We start from the raw sequence: 22771 nt of genomic DNA, 5'->3' as shown, positions 1-22771 counted from the left end.
TTTTTTTTTTTTTTTTTTTTTTTTGACATACAAACCACACAATAAATCAATCAACCATAATACTGTAATATCGAAGTCGTCGTCCAAAAAAAAGTCGAATCTAAAGACTCTCGGTCTCACCTACTATTGGAGGGTAATTGGACTTCAGAGTATGCAACAATGTGAGACGTGTAACGAGCTTTAAGCTGGGTAAGAGTAGTGTCCCCCCTTCAGCAAACCCAATCTCTAACTAACAAGTCACTGCATCTCCTCCTCCTCCTCCTCCTCTCTACGCCATGCCGTTGTCGGCCACTCTCTCTCCTCCCTCTCTCTATTACTTCCCCCAAACACAACACCACCAACCACAACACCATCTCCTTCACGCTCTCCATCCCCATCTCAAACCCAAAACACTCACCCTTCAATTTCAATCCCCCCGAGCCTCAAGACGATCCCCTAATTTCCCTCAGGTCCTACCTCCCTCCCTCCCTCCCTCTCTCTCTCTCTCTCTCTCTCTCTCTCTCTCTGTGCAATTCTAATCAATTAACCCTTCGGACTTCATTTCACAGGGCGGCGGTGCCGATAATCTCGCCGACGAGCCCCGCAGTTGGGGCCGTTCGATCAATTCCGAGGTCGATCGGCGCTACGATTTTGAGGACGACGACGAAGACGATGAAGATGACGAGGACGACGAAGAAGACCGGAGTTTGGATTTGTTGGTGAGGTTTGTTCAGAATGTGTTCAAAAAGGTGTCCAGGCGTGCGAGGAGGGCCGTCCGATCAGTTCTCCCCGTCTCAATTCCCACCAAGTTGGTAATCATTTGATCATAAATTTGGCTCCATTACCTTATATTCGTTAAGAAAGATTGGATTTTTAATGTTGAATTGTTAAATTGCTTTTCGTTGTTGGTTTGGCTTTCATATATATAGGTCGGATTTTCTGTTAATGGGGTGCTAATGCTAGCATTCTTGTGGGTCTTGAAGGCATTTCTTGAGGTAATATGTATACATATTGTAATTTTACATTCATGTATCACAGACTTCCGTCTATTTGCTTATCAATATGTTCTTGTTGGTCTTAATTTCCTTTTTTGAGTTGTTGAAGATCAATTGCACGCTCTAGAGTAGTGTTACGGGTTGTTTTAGCGGTTTCACAGGACGTTTAGGTTTGCAAGTCCAGAGTATGAAGTGAGTAAATTTAATCATCATTCTACATTAAGGGTTGGGGGCAGTACGTAAAAATGTGGTCTTTTTTTTGTTTTTGTCAAAAAGTTTATCAAACGTGCGGTCTGTTAGTTTAAGGAAATGAAGTATCAAAACTGGAAAACCTCAGAATCATATGTTGCCTGTGTGGTGTTTCCTCAACACCGGTTTCAGAAAAAGTGGCCTTGTTTCTTAGTATGAATGAGCACAAGTTTGTGGAGTTACTTGACATGCACAGGTCATGTTTCTTTCCAACTACGAATAAATCTCAAATAAATCAAATCAAATTCATACTAGTAAGGGACAAAAGAAAAAAGGATATAAATAAGTCGTCGTCTTCAGGATACAGTTCATTGGATGGTACTTTTGCAACACACATGATACTGATCGAACAGCATAGGTGATGTAGGACCGTTGTAGAAAGCTCAGTTTCAGATGCGAAGATTGACTCTTTATCAATACTGATTCATCTGAAAGGAAAACTCAGTAGGTAAGGTGTCATAGGGAAAGTGGCCCACAATTCATGGGCATACCAACATTCACACTTACTCAAAGTGGCTCGAGCTGCAGACTGCAGTTTCTTATGCAGCGTTTTCTGATAATAAGCTCTAGAACAATGCCTTATTCAAAAGCTTGATCTTTTGGTGAGGCACTGAATTTTCTATGTTTAGAAGGCCTTCAACAGATTGAAAACTATACAGTTATTAAACTGTCAAGATAGAGAGAAAATTTAGGATTTCGATAGTTGTTTAAGTATATGCTTTTCGAATCATCCTGTTGTTATAGATGGTGTTCTTATTGAGGGCTCTCACTTGAGATGTCATACTTAAAATTACATAAAAAAAAAACAGCAATCAAATTCTTATATTAGTGTTTGCATTGGCGATGAGTATATTTGTGTTTAGTGATGATTTTTATGCGCTACCTGAAGGATTTCCTAATAAAATCTTGAACTTTCTTTGTGCTCGTGTTAAATCCAGGTTGTTTGCACCCTTGGAAGTCTAGTGTTCGTAAGCATCTTACTCATTCGTGGGATATGGACTGGAGTAGCCTATTATCAATATAACCGCAATCAGAAACCCCGCAATTTTGAAGACGACAACCGTCCATGGGCGGGCGCACAGCCCGCAACCTGATACTACCATTCAGAGGAGAGATCTGCTGAATTATAATTTCACACCAGATAGGAGTATACAATAAAGGAGGAACACTTGAGAAATCAAGGATGACGGGAAGATAGCATTAAAATGTGTTTGACCATAATCTTTTTTCTGGCCTTCAAGGAGTTTTAAATATTTTGTAACTTCCTGCCTTAATAGATAAACAAAGGTTTGTTATTGTACACAGGTATTCTGTCAAAATTCAAAATTTTCATTGGGAGCCTTCTTTCATTTTCGTCAATGAGATTTGAACTTAGGAGTTGGGAGAACTTCCGATCAACTTCGGCTTTGAGACTGAGAAGTGAGAAGACTGGAAAAGAGAACGATGGTGGTGGAGATTGGGAGGGAACGGTGGTGAAAGAGATTGGAGAGGGAGAGGGAGAGGGTTCGTTGAAGTGAGAAAGATGAGTGAGTTTGAGAGACAGAGATCGAGTGGGGAGAGTCGAGGCCTGAGGGGGGACTACATCAAGTTGACCGAGTCCATGTGAACTCGGATAAACACCAATGAACCAGGTTACATGGTGACGATTTTAATAAAATAAAAAAAATCGATTCAGTTCGTTTCGATACCAACTTTGGAACCGAAACAAAACAATCACAAAACCAAGCCTATCTTGTACTATACCCAATAGGTCGAAAAAACCGAACCGACCGAATTTTTCCAGTTCGGTCCGGGTTCGGTTTCGATTCTCGAAACTTTATGCCCACCCCTAGTTGGGATTTCCTCTAACAAATTGGAGATTGGGTGTTGTTGGACCAAATAATTATATGTTGATTTTTATGCATTTACATTTGACTAGTTTACACTGATTGGTAGCAAAAATCTCATTTTCTTTCATTGCACACCCATAATTTTCAGTAGTGGCAGGAAGGAAAAATATAACAGTGATATGTAAAAAGAAAGGAAAATGACGTGGGAAAATTATTTATCAATCCCAAGGGAAAAGGTGTTCACTAGTTGTCAGTGAGGGAGACTTGTATCTGGGTGGTTGGATCGGGTCCCGGGATTGCTTTAGTATGCACATGAAATATGGCAACGCCATTTGTCCTTCCCGCACTTTTCTAATCATCATTCACCGTCCTTGTTTTTGTGTCACATCCAATGTATAGGGCCAAGGCCATCTCAATTTTCCAATTTCAGATACATTTTTAATCACTTTGGTGAAAATATAAAAACTAAGTTATGTAAAAACTAATTTGTAATTCAAACAATTTTACTTTGATGAAAGTATAAAAACTCAATTTGTTTGAAAAAATTGATTTATGAATGATTACGCGTATTTGATATTTAATTTAATCTTAATAGTTAGGGTTCTAGGACCTTCTCTAATCCTGGGTTAAAACTTAATTTCCACTTCTATTCCCTCCCAAACCTAACCCAATCCAATGCTAAAATATGGCCCAAAACCTAAAACTCAAATGGAAGCCAAATACCAACCAGAAAATAGCCCAAAAGCACTGATGGAGCCCACCAATACGCGTGGACTCGCCTGATCTTCAGCCCGTTGCAGCCCACCCACTCGCCCCGCTTTCCATGCGCAGGTTGAGGCCTTCAGCGCTCGACATGGGGGGGCCCACCGTCAGGTAGCAACAGTCCAAATTCAAATTTTATTTTTTATTTATAAATAATATATTTTAAAATACATTTAATCCAACAGCTTAGATCGAATATAATCAAATCTAACGGTAAAAAGAAAAAAAATCTAACGGCCCAAATTTAAATCCAACAACTAAAATAATTTAAAAAAATTATTAATTGTCCTTTATTTTAATTTCGTATTCTTCCATAGTGTTTCATGTATTGGTTTAGTGATTTTTCAATTATTAAAATTTAAATATTTTTAGATTAAAATGTTCATAAAATTAATTCACGATAGTCTACATAATTTTTTTTTTTAATTTTTACAAAAGTTAATTTAAGAAAAAAAATAGCCTAAATTCATTTTTTAATAATCTATGGCTAAAATTTTAGGCCATAAGGATTGGAGTAGAAAAGCTGTTTATAAGCTAAAACCTAAATTTTTTGGGCTAAAAATTTTAGGTTTTACGCCAAGGGTTGGAGATAGTCTAAGTGTAGCAGTTAGGCAAATTAAGAGGCTAATCAAAACTCAATCTTTTTTCACGATGGTTGATGAGATTGCCTAAATTGATTGAATCGAGCTCAAATCATAATGTTTTCTAGTCCCATCCATGAAAAGATTGAAAATTAAGTTATGTACAAGCGAAGTTTGGTTGAACCCATCAATGTTTTACCCTAGTATTTCTTTTCGGAAAAATAAAATAAAATAAAATCTACTTTTACCACATATTTGTATTGTAGGGATGAGACTCACATATGTTGGTGGGCCCTATTTCTATTAGAGATTTTAAAAATATGTCAAAGTGTATCATTACTCATTTCTTTTACACAAGCAACCATTGGACGATGGCAAATCCAATATAAGGCCTCAAATGTAGAGGTAAATACTTTTAACCATGTGAGTTCTCACTGTTAAATCCATTTATGAATTCAAAAGGGAAAATTGATATTAGCATTCCAAAAATCTTATCATTACACTCCTTGTGACATCCCACATCACACAGGGGAGTGAGCCTTATATGTATATTCTCATCCTTACTGAGCACAAGGCCTTTTGGGAGCTCACTGGCTTCGGGTTCCGTAGGAACTCCGAAGTTAAGCATAAAAGGGGGCTTGAGCAATCCCATGATGGGTGACCCGCTGGGAAGTTGCTCGTGAGTTCCCAAAAACAAAATCGTGAGGGAATGGTAAGCCCAAAGCGGACAATATCGTGTTACGGTGGTGGAGCGGGTTGGGGAAGTGATTCGTCCCGGGCCGGGATGCGACAATTGGTATCAGAGCCTAACCCTGGCCGTGGTGTGCTGACGAGGACGTCAGGCTCCAAAGGGGGGTGGATTGTGACATCCCACATCACCCAGAGGAGTGAGCCTTATATGTATATTCCCATCTCTACCTAGCACGAGGCCTTTTGAGAGCTCACTAGCTTCGGGTTCCGTAGGAACTCCGAAGTTAAGTGAGAAGGGGTCTAGAGCAATCCCATGATGGGTGACCCACTGGGAAGTTGCTCGTGAGTTCCCAAAAACAAAACTGTGAGGGAATGGTAAGCCTAAAGCGGACAATATCGTGCTACAATGGTGGAGTAGGCATGGGAAGTGATCCGCCCCCGGCGGGGATGTGATAATTTGGTATAAGAGCCTAACCCTGGTCGTGGTGTGCCGACGAGGACGTCGGGCCCCTAAGGGGGTGGATTGTAACATCCCACGTCGCGCATGGGAGTAATCCTTAAATGTATATTCTCATCCCTACCTAGTACGAGGCCTTTTGGGAGCTCACTTGCTTCGGGTTCCGTAGGAACTCCGAAGTTAAGCGAGAAAGAAGCCAGAGCAATCCCATGATGGGTGACCCACTGGGAAGTTGCTCGTGAGTTCCAAAAAACAAAACCATGAAGGAATGGTAAGCCCAAAGCGAATAATATCGTGCTACGGTGGTGGAGCAGGCCCGGGAAGTGATCCGTCCCAGGCTGGGATGTGACACTTCTCATAAATGTATTTTTCTTACTAATTATAAAAAATTTAGAGTGCCAAATGAGATTTTAAAATGCCAATAATAATTCCCATTTAAAATTAAAACAATAAATTAAATAGAAGAGGAAAGAATAGAGAGGATTTTACCCTTTGAAAATTAATGGGCCTTGGGCCTTGGGAGTCATATTTCAACGACAAACTCCCTTCGGGCGGCAAAATTTAATTTTCAAAAATTAAAATATAAGAGAGAGAAAGGACAACCGCGGTTAAAAGAGGGTGGTTACGCCAGGCCAACATCGCATCAGAGACAGCCCACCACTCAATCCTTGCCGTCCGTTCCCTCCCAATCTTTAACCAAACCCTAACCCCACCTCTGGTTAAACCCTCTCCCGCATTTCCACCTATAAATACCTCCCCATACCACCCCCGAATCCGATCTCATCAGAAAACAAAGAGGATTTCACAGAGGGCGTCTTAATAAACGCCTTCGACTCTTCGTCTCCCTGTTCGTCCGAGCCTCTCGTTCTTCCATCTCTTTCGTTTCGTTTTGCGTTTTCAACCGGGAAAGATGAGGGAGTGTATTTCGGTCCACATCGGTCAGGCCGGTATCCAGGTCGGCAATGCCTGCTGGGAGCTTTACTGCCTTGAGCATGGCCTTCAGGTATCCTCTCAATCTCACTACCTACATTTCTCTATTGATTTTGTTCGTATGCACATTTGCGTTTTGTATCCGTGATTTTGTTCGGTTTCTTTTAGATCTGTGGCTTTTGCGCACCGATTCGTCGTGATTTGTATGGATCTGTGATTTTATCTGCATTTGGCTCGGTTATCAATCAGATCCGTGTTTTTTGAGAATCAGATACACATAGAATGTTAATTTTGATTTGTATTCTAAAATTAATCAAAATTAACATTACTATTGTTTTCAAATCATTCGATTTTCCTTGGATCTATGATGTTATTGTTATTGACAGTCAAATTATATTCTCAGTAAATTTCAAATTTGGATTGTAATTATTCGTTAATTCAACGGATTTTGTTCTTCGATTATTTGTGATGTTATTCGGTACATTTTGTTTTCCTATGGAATGTGATGATGAAATCGTCAATGACAATAGATTAAAGGCTTGTTTCTCAAGAACATTTGCGACTTTCGCCTTTTGCCGGGCTTGAGGGCTTGTGCTGCTTTTATCCTTCCTCCACCCTTATGTATATGATTATAGTTTGAAACCTTGTAATTCATTGGCGTTTGTATATACGTAAATTTGTAGTGTTTTCCATTTTATTTATTTATTTTTTTTTAATTGGATTGGTGGATTAGTTGCTAATTCTCTGTGTTATTTTACAGCCTGATGGCCAAATGCCCGGTGACAAGACTGTTGGCGGAGGTGATGATGCCTTCAACACATTCTTCAGTGAAACTGGAGCTGGCAAGCATGTGCCTCGTGCTGTGTTTGTTGATCTTGAGCCCACTGTGATTGATGAAGTGAGGACTGGTACCTACCGCCAGCTCTTCCACCCCGAGCAACTCATTAGCGGCAAGGAAGATGCTGCCAACAACTTTGCCCGTGGTCACTACACCATTGGCAAGGAGATTGTTGATCTCTGCTTGGACCGCATTCGGAAACTTGCTGACAACTGCACTGGGCTTCAAGGTTTCCTTGTTTTCAATGCTGTTGGTGGAGGAACTGGCTCTGGTCTTGGTTCGCTTCTTTTGGAACGTCTGTCTGTTGACTATGGAAAGAAGTCAAAGCTTGGGTTCACTGTGTATCCATCTCCACAGGTCTCTACATCTGTGGTTGAGCCCTACAACAGTGTCCTCTCAACCCACTCCCTCCTGGAACACACCGATGTTGCAGTGCTCCTTGACAATGAGGCTATCTATGATATCTGCAGGCGCTCTCTCGACATTGAGCGACCCACCTACACCAACCTCAACCGTCTTGTGTCTCAGGTACAGAAAACTATCTGGTTTATAATTTCGAGTACAGAATTTAGATCACATTGCTTTTTTACGAAGTGATTGTTACTAAATTTTGTTTCTATTTGGTTTTCAGGTCATTTCCTCCTTGACTGCTTCTCTGAGGTTCGATGGTGCCCTTAATGTGGATGTGACTGAATTCCAGACCAACTTGGTTCCATACCCCAGAATCCACTTTATGCTTTCCTCATATGCACCTGTCATCTCTGCGGAGAAGGCGTACCATGAGCAACTCTCAGTGGCTGAAATCACCAACAGTGCCTTCGAGCCCTCATCCATGATGGCAAAGTGTGACCCCCGTCATGGCAAATACATGGCCTGCTGTCTGATGTACCGTGGTGATGTTGTGCCCAAGGATGTAAATGCTGCTGTTGCCACCATCAAAACCAAGCGCACCATTCAGTTTGTGGACTGGTGCCCCACCGGATTCAAGTGCGGTATCAACTACCAGCCACCCACTGTCGTTCCAGGAGGAGACCTTGCCAAGGTCCAGAGGGCTGTGTGCATGATCTCTAACTCGACCAGTGTTGCTGAGGTGTTCTCCAGAATTGACCACAAGTTTGATCTCATGTATGCCAAGCGTGCCTTTGTGCACTGGTATGTGGGTGAGGGTATGGAGGAAGGAGAGTTCTCCGAAGCCCGTGAGGATCTTGCTGCCCTTGAGAAAGATTATGAAGAAGTGGGCGCAGAGTCTGCTGAGGGCGAGGATGATGGAGAGGACGAGTACTAAGAGCCTTGAACTGAAGTTTCTATCGCGTGTTGTTTTGCTATTTGAGTAATAATATGATATGCGTATGATGATGCCTAGTGTGTCATCTGGTGGTTGTGTGTTTGTGAACTTGTGGAGTTGTTGCGATTGCAATGTTATATATGATATTCCGCATTTCCATTTGACAATGAAAGAGACCGAAACTGAACCTGTTTGGTACCTGTTTTGGGGCCTTTCCCCGCTTGTTTTCTTAGTCTTGAATGGAGCTCTCAATAGCACAACAGCACTGAATTTGTCCACGAAACGTGCATAATGGAACTTCATCCATCAAGTTGGTTTTTATTATAAATCGTAAAAATTTAACTCGACATTGTTCAAGGGCACTAGCCTGAACAGCGTCGCATTGCATTTGAGCATAAGATTGGAGACAGAAATAAAAAGAAAACAAAGTTATTGATAAGTTTGAGATTTATACAGTTTGAAGGAATAAAAAAGAGCCTAGACAATAGTTGGCCGGAACCTGTATTTGGATTCTAAGTTATGACAAGGACTTGCGCTTCACTTTACACGTGGTGCTATTTGAGAAATCCTTTCGTCTTCCAGAAGTTCATACGGATCAATGTATTGGGGTGGTGACATCGGCAAACTGCTTCCGTCATGGACAAAAGTCGATCCAAAGTACTGCCCAACAAGATTGAAGGATCAGTGTCTTATACTTAATACAATGAAAACAGTCACTAACCTCTCTCTCTCTACTGCCTAAAGGTCAAACAATCACAAAATTTCTCTCATTAACTCTCCTAATCCAATCAATTTATATACATCATTGAAATACGCTCTCCTATTTACAAAATAGTAATGATTTCACCGAACGTGCATCTACCTTGAAGAAACCTTACCATCATTATAAGAGCAGTTCCTGACTATATCCCAACCAGTAACAAACGACGGGTGAATAACAATAATTGTTGTCCTACATCTTTACAGGTTAAACTTTTGAGAATAGTGGTAAATTATGAAAACTTTAACGTAATATCAAAACGGAGTTGAGCTCAGTGATAAGGACAGGCTCCCTCACATCCTAACAACTTAAGTTTTAGGGGATAATACACTAACAAAAACTTAATAATAACGAAGCAAACTGCAAACAACAGCTGAAGGAATTGACACTTGTCATAATACACAGACCAACGTGTCTGGACGGCAAGCAAGATTAAAATCATGAACAAACTTAAGGCCAAGGATGAGAGTTTACCAAGTAGAGAGCAGAGAAGAGTGCTACAGTTATGAGGATCAATGGCCAAAACCCCAAGAAGAATGTCCCTCCGATTGTCAGCAAGAGTCTGGCCCGAGGGATTAACCCCTGTAAACAAATGAAGTTATGAACATTCCTTGAGCTTCTGCAAGTCTATTGCCACATGTACAAAGCAACACCATTCAAGTAAATAGGGCAGTGAATTGTGCTGAAGCTAAATATATAGTTTTGAAAGAATAAAACGTTACTCGTACTACTAATTTCATGAAAACTATTAACTAACGGTTACTGCAAACGTAGGATATGGTGCGCCAAAAGCTCATATTAGATTGATTTTACAATCATCTAGCACAACAAAACCAATAACGAAATAAACGTGATTCAACCTCAAGGCCTTCGCTGTTCAACTGCATGGACCGCTCCCTTTGATTTGCTAGGCTTTTCTCAATTTCGGTTGAGACAGCATTTCTAGCCGAGAAACCTCTATCTTCGTTTCTCATCTCGTCATTCATTCCATACTCGGTCCTCTCTTTTCCCTCAAGCAAAGAAGTGGGATTCATACCCCTCCTCCTTAATTCCTTCATAAACAACGACTCCGGAGGTTCTTCACCTGAAACATAAACTTTCAACTCAGGAACATACAGATTCTACCATTCCCTTGACATCCTTTAATTTAGATCAAGTGACCCACTAAATCCCACAAATACTATTAAAATTCAATCTTTGTGCTCAATTTACAAAAAGAATTATTCTTTCAGATTTAACCACCCAGTAATTAACAAACCTTTTTTCTAAGTAAAATTAAACTGACCAAATATATAGACAATATAAATTTCATCACACAAACCGATATTTCAAAACAACTCTTTGCATGCAACCGATTTCGAATCCCCCTCCTTGGAGTTTAGATTAATTTAAAGTAGAATATCGCTCGTATCAAAACAACTTCCCAAAATCTCAACAAAACAACTGATTAACCCCAACTTTTACTTGCTATTTTAGAACCAGAAAATAATTACGAAAAGCAAGAGAGAGAGAGAGAGAGAGAATTTTGAAGAGCTCACCATTGCTTTTGCTGTCAGATTCTTGAGCTTTGCAGCAGACCCCAAACCGCCTCCTATTTCTCAAGTGATATCCGTACCCTCTGTATCCTGACAACCTGATTAAACTTTTCCTGGACTGAAATTCCGGGAAAACCCAGCTGGATTTTCCGGGAAAATTCGACTGGGAAACCGGGATTGGAGAGAGGGAGCACTTCAACATTTGAACAGACGCCATTCTCAATGGAAAAATAATCTCATTTCGCTGCCGATAGCTAAAAGAAAGAGGAAAATAAGAGATTTTTTTTTTTTCTGAGAGCGAAGGCTTTGTTCAGAGAATCAGAGGTGAAGAAGCAAGTGGCGACAAGGTGTATGGGTGTATTTTAGCGGCAGAGAGGTGTTGGCGGCTATCTTGCGCGGGAGATGGCGTGGTCTGCTTCGTGTGGCTGAAAGTTGCGGTCAGAGAGGCGGAGTAAGATTCTGGAATTTTTTTATGTCTAGAACACGAGTTCATCATATGTCATTATATAAGTTGATCAATATTTTTAAGTTGTTAATTTTTTAACACAAGTACTTTATTATTTATATAATGACATGTGATGTATCAATCTGTGTATCTCTCCTCCCCTCCAATCCATTCTTATTAAAATGATTACGATTAAGCTATGTACACATCTTGTGTGACTTTCTTTTACAGAGAGAAAAAAAGTAAAATGAAAGAGAGGCGGAAGGGAATGATGAGAATTTGAAAGGGAAAGAATCTTACTTAGAGAGGACGTTATTATTTTCACATTTTTTTGCCCCTTTACTACTTTTTAAGTATTATGAAATACACACTTTGCAAACTCAGTTTTTTTGTCTCAATTTCAACATAAATTTTGATTTGTCTGCTACTTTAAAATTTTCATAGGACTTTTCGTTAAGTTCTCTGTTAAGTAATGACATGCATAACTTTGGCCACCACATGTGTCAAGAATTAGCACTAGACACAGTGGCTTAGATTTACAAGTGAATCTCTCATATACATAACGAATATAGTGGGTCAAAGTTATGTCACTTATTACTATGATCTAGTGATATTCATTTTCACTTGTAAGTGAGAGGTCTTAGGTTCGATTCTCGCCAAAGGTGAATTTGAACCACATTATTTCTAGTCTATTGTGAGGCTAAGCCCACCCCCTCCCCTTTAATGTAGATAATATCGTTGTTCAAATAAAAAAAAGTTATGACATGTCCTATTTACTAATTAATGAAACCTTCTTTGTCAATCAAAAGATGATGAAAAGACAAATTAATCTTCTATAACCCAAAAAAAATGATGGGCAATAATGTAATTTCACAGGTCCAAATTTTACTATTTTTTATTGAAACCTCACCTGCATGTGATGTTAAAAGACCTCCAATATTAAAATAAAAAATAAAAAACCAAAAACAAAAACCTCCCACTCCCCCATGTTCTCTCTCTCTCTCGGTCTCTCCCTCTCTCCTTCTCATTTTCTAAAAAAATATGTTCATACAAACAAAGTGTGTAGGCAAATGCTAGTTACTTAATAAAGAACTTGACGGAAAGCCTTAATGAAGTATTAAAGTATCACAAAAATCAAAATTTAGATATAAATTGAGACGAAAAAAATTAGGGAGTTTTAACGAAACACTCTCGGTACTGTTTACTTTTAACGAAAATGACATTTTTACTCTAAAAAGTCACTCATGGTACTATTCACTTACAACACATTTTTGTCCTTTTGATTAAAATTCGAAGTTTTCAAGTATTTTTCATTAATTTTCCTATAAAATTAAGGATAGCAAAGTACAAATTTCATCACCATTTTTCTTTGTTTTTTTTTTTTTGAGAATTGGAGTATTTATTTATTCACGTAATTGGAAAAAATATAATGATATTTTCTCTGTTAATTTGTCTTAATATATTTGTTACTTCCTAGTAAAAACAAAAGCAATGACGTTTTAAGTGTGATTCTAATTTTCTTTTTCGTATAAAATCTTAATTTAATTTGTTTATTTCTTGTTTGGTTTTGAAATACAACTATATATTTAAACCACATACTAATCATTGAAGAAAAAGTATTACTAAATTGTTGTGTTAATGACAATTTAGTTTGTTTAGTTTAATCCCTGATTTGATGATTTCTATGTTTGCAGGAGTCTTATTACGCACAATAACTCTCACAAAACTATTAGGCAATTTGGCACTAGTCCTATCACCTCGTTTTCTTAGATAGAGAATACTAGAGGTATATGATTTTGATATGATCATCAGTTCTTGTGCTAGCGGTTTTTCTCTTCTCGAATTTGGAGGATGACTACCATTTGAATCCTCTTTGCTCGTTGATAAAAGAAAAATGATCTTTGCATGGAAAAACGAATCGTATCACGTCTAATACGGGAGACATGAGGGGAAGTATCTTGTATCAAAGCTATAACTAAAGAGGGACATACATTAGTAGAAAGGTTTTAGGACCTTTCTTTAACATGTACAATTACACTAAGAGCTAGTTGATTATATTTTCGTTCATATTGCTCGTTTGATTTTGATTGGATTATGTTGCTTAAGATGGTTCGCAATTTTGTCTTTATAAAAAAATGGGAATAATCATCTTCAATCAAACATGTCCACGTCAGTGGATCACATTGTAATGACATGGTATCACAATTATCTAGATATCTAGATACAATATCTAACTCATATTGGAAAACTATATATAACAACTACATTATTTATGCAATATCAACATTATATCACAATATCCAAAGAAACATCAATGCTTCGATGCTGTATTAACACCGTTAACAAACTATATACACAACGCATCACTCATGTATCAACACAATATCTACATCTTCCTTATATGTCACATTATCTTTTAACATGATTAACAAAGTAACATCTTACTAATTAATACTTGGACATTACTATAGATTCGACAAATGATAAAGATAGAAGAAATCCAGATCTAACAATGGTGAAGGATGAAATCTAATGCCAGAAATTTGATATAAATGTAGCGTTGAATATGGAGATGCACCGGAAGTTGGAAATTCAAATATAACAATGGTGAAAGACAAAATTGCTACGACGTGATGTATTGGATTTCCATCCATACGTCATAGATTTAAAACTCACATCTCTCCTAAATTACATTACTAGTTTCGAATTCTCCCTCTCTGATTAATAATAATAATTTAAAAAACTAGATGGAATAAAAGCCAACAGGTGAGAATTAATGGTATCATTTCTTTTGGAAGTTTATATAGTCACGTGATATGACCTTACACGCCATATATGCCATGGTTTTTGTTAAACATTTCGTGGTCCAACAATTCTTTTATTTTCTATGAAATGACAAATCGGGTCCGAATCTAAATTCTGCTTTGAAGCCACTCAATCATTCAGGTGCTATATATATATATATAACCCTAATGTATTGTCATTTGTCAATGTCACAATTGTAAATTGGTGCTTCAAATCTTTCATATTTGCTATATCATGCAGAGAGTATCCTTTCTTTCCCGTTTCATGACACGAATCTTTCACATTTACTTTGAATTGGATATTATGATTGAAGAGTAGATAGATGTGATTTAATATTTTAATCTCAGCTCCAGCAATCAAATTCCAAGGTATATGACCGCACGCATTATCGTTTGACATGCAGAATTGGGTTGGGATGGATAACTCCATAATTTTAGGGCGCGTTTACGTAAGGGTAATCTGAATTAAGAAACGAAATTGAATTCCGATTACGATATACTCCGGTGTTTACCAAATCTGGAGGAATCAAAATTTAGTGGGTCCTACACAAATTTTGGAATCCAATTCCAATATTTGGCTGATTTGGATTCCCAACATAGAAAAGGTATTTGGATTCCGAATTGCATGGGCAATTAGAATGCTAATTTTTTTCCTTTTATGCCCTCACTTACTTTCATTATTTTCAAGATTATCCTTTTAACCCTAAACTGCATTTTCCTTTTCACGCAACTCCTTTCTCTCTTCTCTTAGCCGCATGCCTTTCATGTGTGATTGCTGCTTACCAATTCAAAGAGCACATCCACCAGCTTGGAAGAATTGGCTAAAGATTTTTCGAGTCTCCATTATTTGCTTAAAAGAGAAGTTCTCCACCTTCCATGTGAAGGAACTTCTTTTCTCGTTCTTTTCCACCTTCCGTGGAAAATTTTCATCAATTCACTCTTGAAAACACAAGCTAAATAGTTGTTATGTTGTCTAACACATTTATAAAACTGTATCATTCCACCATATGGAATTTCAAACTGTTCATGACATACACAATCCTAAGAACAAAATGATCACGCCTAAGCATAGCTCAAGTAACATCGAGCACAAAGAGCAGGTTATAAACAATATATGCAAATCATGGTGGTTTATGCTATCTTGGCTAGCATTAATACATATTTGATTTGGGATAAGGGCATTTTAGTAATCATACTTGTTTATATTCCGATTCTGCTAAATTAGTAAACAGCTTTATGGAATTCTATTCTGATTCTAGAACATTTAAGTAAACAGTTTCAATAGGAATCCAATTTTGACTTCTCCTCATTCCAACTCCTCCTCAATTCAATTCTATTATTTTCATTACGGTTACGTAAACGCGCCCTTAATGTATATTGAATACAAAAGGAATGACTTTTCATTTGAGGGGGATTGGAAGAGGATTAAACATGAAAGAAAACTTTTACCTTTTGGAGAGGATCGGAATGGAGGAGTTTTCTTCGAGTGTAATTCATCATCTACCCTCTAGTTAGTCATAATTTTTTCATTTCTCACACCTCAAAAGACCTTGTAATTGAGAGTTATCATTTTCAATCCAATCCCCGCATACTAAACAAGCCTCAAAATTATTATAGCACCTAAGTTTACGCGAAAGACCTAAAACAAGTGTAAGTAAGTATTTCTCCATCAATCGATGTGCTTATTTTATAGCACATGACCCTCGAGAGCTGTCTGCAGTTAGAAACAAGTATAATATATTGTCAGTGGGAGGAAACATAAGTCCTTGCGTATACGTTAGGAGTCTCTTACAAAAACAAAATGGTGCCACTTCTTTCCTGTAGCCAAATTAAGCTAACTTACGTTGTAATCATTCAGAGAAGAGCGACTTCCATGAAACGGGATGTATACCCCATTCTTCTATTCTCTCTAACTTGGTGTAGGCAAGTTTTTCTTCATTCCGACGGTTTCGTTGGTATCTCAATAACATAAATATCTTATATTATCAGACCGTTGGACAACAACAGATAATTTATTATCACCATGTGGGAAATCTGCAAAATGATAGGCTTTGTATAAACTTTCAGATGACTTTTGTCTGCGCAGTTCCTTCACTATCCTTGGAACCGAATGCTAACCCCGGGCTAGGATAACATTCAAAAGTGACCCACAAATATACACAAAACCCATCAAAATAAATTCGCTTGAACCGCCATTCTCGAAGATTTTCAGCTTTTTCTCAAGCTTCTTCCCACCAGGCAGTACGTAAATGATCTTCTTGAAGAGCTCGACACGCTTAGCAGCAAGGCGGGAGGCTTGGCGGTCACGAAACGGGGCCTTTTTATTTTTGATCTGGCCAAGTTGGTTCATGTTGGTAACCTGAGATCGATGTAATAAAAGGAAAATGAAATACACAGAACGATACAGGGAACATTAACATGGATATTCTGCACTAAGACGTGCACAATGGACAACCTAATTTGGTATCGAATTCGCCATCTACAAGATTCGAACCTAAGACCTTTCACTTTCGAGTAAAGAAGAATACTATTAGACCGTTATACTGAGTGACGAAAAATACAGACTTAAAGCCTGCTGTACAGCAACAAAAGACGAAATAAACGAGTACATTTCATAACACATTGCTTCCTCCGCACTATCCTTGAAGCAAATGGGATGCGATGGCCCAAATACCTTGGAAACAAAACCACACTAAAAATTCGGCAAACATTTCAGCAGTCCAGGGATCCAGCGATCCTCCTTCGAGAGGTTAGGCTCCTTGTCAAGCTTCTTAACGGACACAGAGCTACCAACCACCTTTGTGAAGACCTGACCAGGGTGTGGGAAGGAATAACTGCGTGTAAGGAGCCGAGCATTTTTCATTAGGCGGGAGGAGGCGTGGCGGGAAAGGGAGGAGAGGGGAATGAAAGTGAAGGTGGAATTTTTCTTTCCCTAACTTGATACGGAATTCAGATACTCGAAACAAAACCTAAGCTGTTAGTGAAACACGGATACATCTAGGGGCGCTTGATTGATAAACTAGGACTGGATTGGGCTATTTAACACCAACCTCGGTATGAACCAAACATGGAGTTCATTAAGAAGGGGATAAGCTAGGATTACAACTTTCCTATGCGGGCTTGTTTTAGGCCATACAAAATGAGGGGCCTAAATAGAACCAACCGAACCCAAGCCAATCGCTTCAATTCCATGCATCAAACGTTCCCTTATACTACTTCCACAGACCCTAAGATTCCGATACTATGTTTTGTTCAGTACTTATGGACATTGTCTATGATTGTGCATTACCTTAAACAAAGAAACAGTTCTCCTCCTAAACAATGGTCTTCACCTGGATTGATTGGAACGCCATCGGAGTAGCACGGGAAGGAGTGACATCCGAGACCACCAAGACCCAATCTCCTTGTTTCACCAATCCCTTTGATTTTATGAGATGGATGGTGCTTGAGATGTTAGACTCCGTATCATCCGATAGATCAACAAGAAGAGGGATCACTCCCCACTGCAAATTCAGAGCCATACGGGTGCTTTCATCGTTTGTGAAAGCAAATATGGGAGGGTTTGGTCTGTTTCGTGACAAGAGCGATGCCATGTGCCCATGCTTGGTGTAAACAAAGATTGCATCCACAGCAAGGTTGTTAGCTGCACATGCAGAAAAAGTTGGTTAGTTGTAACTTACGGGAACAATACATACCATTTAGACTCTGAAAATTTTCTTTGATTGGTTTCTACTTTCATAGATTCACAGAAGCGAACATCATTGGTATTTTTTTCCGGGATCCTGCCCTTATTATTTCTCTCAATCAATTACAGATACAATTCTGACAAGTTCGTATGAAGTTTTTAACAAGGTAAACCAGCATAGCATAAAATCTTCCAATGTTCTTCAGCAGGACTATTAATTTATCATAAACTTAAGTCACTCATTAGCCGATTTTCAAAAGAGACTTAAATTGAGAAAAAAAGAGGATGTGGGAAAAGTGAAAGTACCCATTTCAACAGCTGAATTGCATATCTGCTCAGCAATGCGGTCAGGCAACGAGACTCCTAGTTGGCGCTGGAGGAGAGAACCTTGCTGGTTTTCCACACGACTCCATGTTTCCATTCTACTGCTGGTCGTTTGAAGAACAGAAAGAGCCTTCTCTCCAAATAATCCAATTGCTGATTCCCCGGCCAACATCAATGCATCTGCATATTGTCGAACAGCTTCGGAAACATCTGCAACCTTTTGAGAAGTAGCCATCATAATGTGATTAATTTTCTCTCTTGCTGCTCCCCATGCAACAGCAATAATCATCATAATTACAACAGTTCTAGGAGACCCTAATCGTACCTCAGCACGCGTTGGAGTTGGGTATTCGATCATTGACTCAAGAAACTGAGAAGCTACAATTACCGGCTTGTTTAGCTGCCTGCAGACATTGGTTATTTCCTCTTGGACTGTTGGAATCTGTTCAAGTGGAATCTCAACTCCAAGGTCAACTCGCGCAATCATGATTCCATCAGAAGCCTTTATAATTTCTTCCAAATTCTGAAGGGCTTCCAAACTCTCAATCTTTGCCAAAACTCTTGTGGATCTGCAAGGGGAGACCTCAGTAGTTTTCATATTTGGAGTTCCAAAGGATAATCGCAAGAGGTGCGGATATAATTAGTGGCTTCTAAAAAACACGGTAAGGATTTATATCTGATTGAAAGACTGCTTGACTCAAATCGTAAATGCTTGAGAATCTGATGCCAAATATCATATTGTTAAAAGAATCCGTCACATTATGCAAGGAATAAAATTTCCAATGAAATATAAAATGTTGAACCATAACTGTCTACTGCCTTACTTGGCTGATTTGGTGATGAGGTAATTCTTCAAATGCTTCACAGATTCAGCGTTGTTTACAAATGACATTGCAATAAAATCGATACCTTCAGAGATTCCGAATTCAATGTCAGACCAATCCTGCAAAACAAAATGAACATGAGCATCAAAATGTATAGACGAACTTAAAAGCAAAATTTACTTTCACTAAGACAAGCCAGACAATTCGAAAAAGAAAATGTAAGAACATTGTACAGATATTGACCCTAGTAGACAGAGTTGGGAGGTCATAGTTCCTCTCCACAAGCTTCCCATCTCTCCAAAAGCTGAATTTGGCTCGAGGCAGGAATAGACCGGGGTCTGTGCACTTACAACGCAGGTCGCTTCCTAATTTTTCAATGACTTCAAAGCGTGCCATTCCTCCATCAATAACAAGTTCATCACCCTCTTTGATACCTGCCAAAAAAAATTACATGGAAATCATCAATGCAAAATGCACCTTCCACTCCAATAAAACTGCCAAAAATACATTGCAATTTCGTCACTTACCATCAGAAAAACCTTCATAATTTGCTTGTACTGTGAATGGAAGGGAACCTTCAAAATTTTCAGTGGTAAATAGCCAGATTGAATCCTCCTGATAATCCAACAAAAATACAATTCAATCAAATTAACATATTTTTTCCTTCGGATAAAATTTATGAATGGGCAACTCTCCTAACCTGAACTTTAAGAGAGGATGGAGCTCCATGATCAACAACATGAATCTGAGTACCTTCGGTATCGATCATAACAGAAACAGAAAACCCCTTCTCCTCATTCAACCTTTTGATCTTCCTAATGACGTCGCGGTGCCACTCCCGCGTGTTGTGACACATATTCAGCCTTGCCACATTCATCCCTCCCAAAACCAACTTCTCCAAATCCTCCACAGAAGAACACGCCGGCCCAATTGTGCACACAAGCTTGGTCTTCCTCAACCCCAAAAACCCCTTCTCCCTCAACTCCCTCTCCGACACCACATCAAGATCCAAACTCTTCAAACTTTTCAAACTCTCTGCCGCCGCCAAACCCACTTGCACCGCCTGCACTCCACCACCACCAATTTTCCTTTTCAATTCTTTACCAACACAGGACACCCCATGGTGCAAAACGGGCACTCCAAAAACAGTTTTCTGTAAATTGGCACTTGGGTTATTGGCTTTGACACCAAAACACGTATGGATCGAATGGTCCGCGACCGCCATGGATTCGACGAATTTGAAGTGAACTTTCTTGATCAAATACCAGAAAGAAAGAACAAGATAAGGAGAAAGACTGATTTTTTGTGAGTAATGGAATAAAGGGTATTCAGAGAATTAAGTTTTGTAGATGAATATTGGGGTTTGTTGGATCGAAAACTCCGTCGAGGATTGGACTTTGTTCGGAGATTACAAGAATAGGAGGAGGCAGAGGAGTTAGGCTTCAGTGCTTCACACAGCGTGTAAGAATATACGTCGACAAAGAGGAGAATGAAAAGAAAATAGAGTTTTTTTTTTAAGTCTCATAACATGTAAACAATAAAGAGTTAAAAGGATGAGAAAATTTAATAACTGATAGTCGTTAGAAAATGTGCCAGTCGTGGTAGTAGCAGTGGCGATAGTCGGAAGAAAATATTCTAGTAGTTGTGGCCCCACTACTATTGGTGCTGCCGTCGCCACCACGGTATGTGGTGGTGGAAAAAAAAATTTAGTATATCAAAAACAGTCTGATACATAAGTGTAATAATACAATTAAATTTTGGACAAAGGATAAATAATCTTAAATTCAAAACCTAACATTATATTTGCATATAGTTCTTTACTACAGTGATGAAAAACATTTAAATTTTTACATCTTGATACATGTTCGATCCGAACAACTATCTTTTCTCCTAACAATTAACTTCTAACTTAGTATGCAGGTCAAAGGTAAAACCTAACACTATATTTAACGCATGCGAATTTATAAATTTTCTCTTTTGTCTACAATTTAAATTTATTTGTATAATTTTAGGTTTGAATTTTGAAGCATTGAATATTTGAACAGTGGGGACCAAATGGAAAGGAGGTAGCGAATCACTACTAGGTCCGAATTTTAACGGTCGACTTCCCTTTCCGGATGGGGCAGCGGAACAGGGGGCACGTGAGTTTTGAATGTGTACGGATTTTGCAGACATGAGAGAACAGCTGTGTTTAGGTCATAGGTGGTCCTAAAGCACGAGAGATGTCCAGAGTAGGAATCTCACGTTCAGTCTTTAGAGAAAAAAAAATTTTTTGTATGCGCCTAAAATAGTTAGTTACTCAACATATTAATCTTTTTTGGGAAAAAATAATGTACTTTACTAGTAAGTGAGAGGTTTTAAGTTCAATTATCATTAAAAGCGGATTTAAAGCATATTATTTTTTATTTAGATCCAATGATTGTAATTCCACATCTGTATTGTCATTCCTTTTTTTTTTTTTTTTTTACATCATTTTTTATCATTTTGAAGTTACGCTTAATCTTATCATTAGTTATAAATGATAAGTTTATAATAATCCTTTAATTTCATGAAAAAATAAATGATTATTCTCTTCAATTTCATCTTATTAAACCATATGCACGTTGATCTTCTTCCTCTTTCTTCAATCCTCATCGTTTTCCTCCTCTTCTTTACGTACAAGTTCATTATTTGAAATACCTAAATAATAGATGCTCAATCAATAATAATTTCCACGGAAAGAACGGTAAAATTCAAGCAAATTTTAGACTAGAATTTCCACCAATTCAGGAAGACAAACATTAACTTTAACAAGAAGATAAGTTTAAAACCCAACAAATTAGCATAATCTATATCTATCTATATATATCTATATCTATATATATAAAGGGAGAAGACCAGTTTGGTGAAGCTTTCCAGAATGCTAAAAATGCCCATTTGTTTCTTTCACAATCAAATCTTTAAAAGTTCAAAAAACTAGGACAAATTGGTAAAAAAAAAAACCATAACCGAACAAAAAAACTGTATTGGAAAAGAATAAATTTCAGAAAGAAAAAAAAAGCATTATAATTATCCTCTAAAATTTAGCAGTATTGCAGTTTAGACAGTAAAACAAAGAAAAAAGTACGTCTAGTTTCTCATTTTCTTTTAAGACAATAAATAACAACATTTTAATTAAAAACAAAAATCAACACTTTAATAAAAACAAATCAATTAAAAAATAAAGTGGAGAACACCATTTTAGGAGAGAAATATTAAAAAATAAAGTGAAAAAAAGGCCACATGGTGAATAACTGCTCTCCATTTTAGGAGAGAGATATTAAACAGAAAAATTAAAATTTGTTATATTGGAAAAAAAAAAAAAAACAAGAACGGAATAACTTCTCCTCCATTTTAGGAGAAAATATTAATATCTATATTAAAAAAGTATCTAATACATTATACTAACATATGCATATGGTCCAACTAATTTAGACAGATTAGGATGTCTCCAACAAATTTCTATCCATTTTAGGAGGAGGTACTAATATCTTATAAAATGATATATAGATTAAAAAAATAAATAAATAAAAAAACGAAACCAACGTGGAACCGTGAAGCTCGCCCACTACAAGCGCTAACTTCCCAGTTCGTATAATCCCATTTTTTCCTTTCCTACTCATTTTCCCATATCCAAATTCAAACGTTAATTTTCCCCTCAGTTATGCAACTGCTATCAACAGTTGTTGCTTGGTTTTACAGACTCTCACACTCCAACGTGGGATAAAACAGGTATTAAGCAACACCCGAGTCATCATTCTTCTTTATTTCAATTTTTTCG

General features: G+C 38.0%; 4 protein-coding genes across 7 annotated transcripts; 2 read left to right on the top strand and 2 right to left on the bottom strand.

Moving 5' to 3' along the window:
- Positions 1–133: 133 nt before the first annotated feature.
- Positions 134–2523, top strand: LOC137726260 (uncharacterized). Its single transcript, XM_068465160.2, has 4 exons — positions 134–449; positions 549–791; positions 909–974; positions 2162–2523. Exons 1-4 carry the CDS (start codon positions 276–278, stop codon positions 2315–2317), a joined length of 639 nt encoding a protein of 212 aa, XP_068321261.2. The 5' UTR covers positions 134–275; the 3' UTR covers positions 2318–2523.
- A 3632-nt stretch (positions 2524–6155) lies between these two features.
- On the top strand, positions 6156–8762 carry LOC137724343 (tubulin alpha chain). The gene is made up of 3 exons (XM_068463082.2): positions 6156–6545; positions 7233–7838; positions 7942–8762. Exons 1-3 carry the CDS (start codon positions 6453–6455, stop codon positions 8593–8595), a joined length of 1353 nt encoding a protein of 450 aa, XP_068319183.1. The 5' UTR covers positions 6156–6452; the 3' UTR covers positions 8596–8762.
- A 246-nt stretch (positions 8763–9008) lies between these two features.
- LOC137724344 (uncharacterized) lies at positions 9009–11330 on the bottom strand. Of its 2 annotated transcripts, none has more exons than XM_068463084.2 (4): positions 10894–11330; positions 10216–10439; positions 9830–9937; positions 9009–9255 (listed from the first exon to the last, which is right to left on the bottom strand). In XM_068463084.2, the coding sequence occupies exons 1-4, from the start codon at positions 11105–11107 to the stop codon at positions 9133–9135; spliced, it is 669 nt and encodes a 222-aa protein (XP_068319185.2). In that variant the 5' UTR covers positions 11108–11330; the 3' UTR covers positions 9009–9132. The 2 variants fall into 2 exon arrangements, with proteins under 2 accessions (XP_068319185.2, XP_088550785.1); XM_088694659.1 differs by having other exon boundaries at positions 9830–9982; positions 10894–11226.
- Positions 11331–16097: 4767 nt separating this feature from the next.
- Positions 16098–20839, bottom strand: LOC137725714 (pyruvate kinase isozyme A, chloroplastic). 3 transcript variants are annotated; one of them, XM_068464483.2, is made up of 8 exons: positions 19673–20511; positions 19500–19587; positions 19216–19406; positions 18973–19091; positions 18474–18717; positions 18131–18365; positions 17429–17782; positions 16098–16498 (listed from the first exon to the last, which is right to left on the bottom strand). In XM_068464483.2, the coding sequence occupies exons 1-7, from the start codon at positions 20195–20197 to the stop codon at positions 17454–17456; spliced, it is 1731 nt and encodes a 576-aa protein (XP_068320584.2). In that variant the 5' UTR covers positions 20198–20511; the 3' UTR covers positions 16098–16498; positions 17429–17453. The 3 variants fall into 3 exon arrangements, with proteins under 3 accessions (XP_068320584.2, XP_088550784.1, XP_068320583.2); XM_088694658.1 differs by lacking the exon at positions 16098–16498 and adding an exon at positions 16648–16973; XM_068464482.2 differs by lacking the exon at positions 16098–16498 and having other exon boundaries at positions 16648–17782; positions 19673–20839.
- Between the last annotated feature and the right edge of the window lie 1932 nt (positions 20840–22771).

This window comes from Pyrus communis, chromosome 5 (genome assembly GCF_041283825.1).
Source record: "Pyrus communis isolate YQ-2024b chromosome 5, ASM4128382v1, whole genome shotgun sequence".
Classification (NCBI taxonomy): Eukaryota; Viridiplantae; Streptophyta; class Magnoliopsida; order Rosales; family Rosaceae; genus Pyrus; species Pyrus communis.
Note: the sequence above shows the minus strand (reverse complement) of the source record. Positions and strands in the feature narration are given on the sequence as shown.